This window comes from Penaeus chinensis, chromosome 31 (genome assembly GCF_019202785.1).
Source record: "Penaeus chinensis breed Huanghai No. 1 chromosome 31, ASM1920278v2, whole genome shotgun sequence".
Lineage (NCBI taxonomy): Eukaryota > Metazoa > Arthropoda > Malacostraca > Decapoda > Penaeidae > Penaeus > Penaeus chinensis.
The window spans coordinates 15,076,828-15,079,327 of record NC_061849.1 but is presented as its reverse complement, the minus strand read 5'-3'; the positions used below and the strand labels follow the sequence as shown (position 1 = coordinate 15,079,327).

Genomic DNA, 2,500 nt, shown 5'->3' with positions numbered 1-2,500 from the left:
CGAAGACCCCGAGGACGCCCTTAGCAGACTGCCGCCTTCGCCGCCGCCTCCGCTGCCTGCAGAGGAAGCCGCATCCTCCACGAAGTCCTCCAAGAAATCCTCCAAGTCAGCCTCCGCCTCCGGGTCGTCCTCCTCCACCGCGAAAAGCCCCTCCTCGCCTTCGTCGGCGACCCCTGCCGCAGGCTCTTCGGCAGCGGAGGGGGCGGCGCCTTCCGAAGAAGCCGCGAAGGAGGCGCCGACGGACAGCAAGACCAACGGGACGGCGAAGACGATCGTGTCTTCGAGTAAACTCCCTTTCTCGAGTACCAAAAAGAGAAAGTAAATTGGGTTTTCTACTCTTTAACACTAGTTTAGTCAGGGATTAAGAAGAATATTCTCATAGGCTGCCTTGCGGCCCATCCCGCTGCCTCTCAGCAGCGCCCCGCGGGAGTGGACGTCGCCTGACTCCTCAGATTTCTCATGGTGACCCGACGCTTCTCGTGATAATATGGCAGAAAGAGAAGTGCCAGCAGCCTTTGCGACACGCCCCCCCCCCCCCCCCTTATGTCGTGCATGCGACTTAACGACTCGGACGTAGGGACAACCTCTTCCCTGATATCCTCATAGGACATGATATATATATATATACTTTAATTTAAGTTCGTTCTTCTCTATAGTGGTGTTTATACAATCTTTTTTCCTTGTTATTTTTGGACTTGCCTCATCGGAGTTTATGTCGTTATGTCTAAGTCTCTTTGGCATGAGTTTGGATATAATTGTATTTTCCATAATATATACCCCTTGAGATAAATAATATTTATAATATACCGACTATACATTAATGTATGAAAAGATAAGGATGTCTCCTTTTAAAGCAGTTGAATCTGCAATGTCACGCATTTCCAACCTCTATGATAAGTGAATTTGAAGTAAGAAATAGTTTTGGGAAATATTAACTTCATAAAAAAAAAACGTCGACTTTATACGAAGCCAACATAAATATTCACCAAACGTTCAATTAAGTTATAATAGTCAGTGCTCAACTATGCCTGACCGTTTTCTGAGAAAGGTTTGGTACTTACCCATTTTCTGAAATAAGCTTTTCCATTTTCTAATTCCGAGCTAAAACTCCTCGTCATGTCGAAGATATTTACCGGTTCACGACCAGACGTATTCTACTAACTTCGTATCTCAACCTCGTTGTATATAGGAATGAAGATCGTTATATGTTTGTCAGAATATATTTAACTCCGCATAGCTATATATCTATAGGTTATAAACATATGACCAAATACATCAGACTGGTTGATGCTCTAGTCCACGTGGTACTAACTCTCTTTTCCTTTATTAACTTTCTGGATATTTTATATGTATACAGATATATATATATGTACTCTTAAGAATGTGAATATAATAGAAGCAATACCGTGTCTTCAAGAAAGGTTTAAAAAGTGAAAGAAATTCTCCCTCGAACCCGTTTGGTCAGCTCATAGTCAGTCTGTTTTGTGTTTCTTTTCTTTCCCTTTCTTTTCTTGCTTTTTCTTTTTCTTTCTTTTCTTTAAAGATATAAAAAAAATGTCTAGTATTTATTTTCATTTTTTTTTTTTTTTTTAGTCTATCTCTCCTCTTCGTATTCTTGTTTAGAACCTTTTGTTTGTAATCGGGATATGCACATTTTACTGAAAACTGAAGAAAAAAAACTGGACTAAAAATATCGAATTTTGCGTATCGTATCCCCCAAACACGACGTACTTGTTATGAACCCTCTCCCTACATGACCAAAACACATAGGTGATTCAACCCCCGTACTTAAACAACTCCACACGTGTATATCTCCCCAACTTTAAACAGAACTCGACTCCTGAGGTTGTGGCTTGTTACTTCACTGCTCGGAATGCAGAGGTTTTGCTTTGAAATTGTTGGTGGGGCAGAAGCCTTTTGTGTTCTGCTATAGACAGTTTGTGGCAAAGATGGGTATGATATTTAACTCTATGCTGCGTTGGCAAGGCTTGTGTGATAAAAGAGAGAGTGTAGTTTGTGAAAAAAAAAGTATGTAAAAGTGAGACGCAAATAGTTTGCAGAAGGTACCCTACTTTCTGAAAAATACTCTAGGAATAATACTAATACCAAGTGTACTTGACACGTTGCGTCAAGGAAAAGGAGACGAAGTAATATTACCAACAAGAAGCGAGTTACACTGTTATCACCTCACTCACCTAACCATTGGCCTTATATGCGGCGCAGACGTGAAATTTCTTCATCGGAAAGTATATTTCATCGGTGAAAAAACCCAAGCGCTTCCATGATTTGTAAGACGTGCCTGTTTCATGGGCCAATTTCCTCCACACAGATTTTTACCTAATGATAGTAGGATGAAGGCGCCGGTCATTTAGCATGGTAGAACCCCCCCTCTCCCCCACACGACCTCTTAGTCTGATCATGTATATAGAGAATTTCCACCCAGTTACATGTTTGAACATTTAGCCAGAACTGTGAACCGATACAAAGTAGAATTCAAGTT

At 41.4% G+C, this 2,500-nt stretch overlaps 1 protein-coding gene across 1 annotated transcript in view; it reads left to right on the top strand.

Annotated features, from left to right (window-relative positions):
• The window catches only part of LOC125042059 (cortactin-binding protein 2-like), a 21,090-nt gene that overhangs the window by 18,237 nt on the left and 353 nt on the right, over window positions 1–2,500 (top strand). The window contains exon 8 of the mRNA XM_047637521.1: window positions 1–2,500. This exon is cut by the window's left edge and continues 29 nt beyond it; it is cut by the window's right edge and continues 353 nt beyond it. Coding sequence (XP_047493477.1) covers window positions 1–322 — 322 coding nt within the window. The 3' untranslated portion in view covers window positions 323–2,500.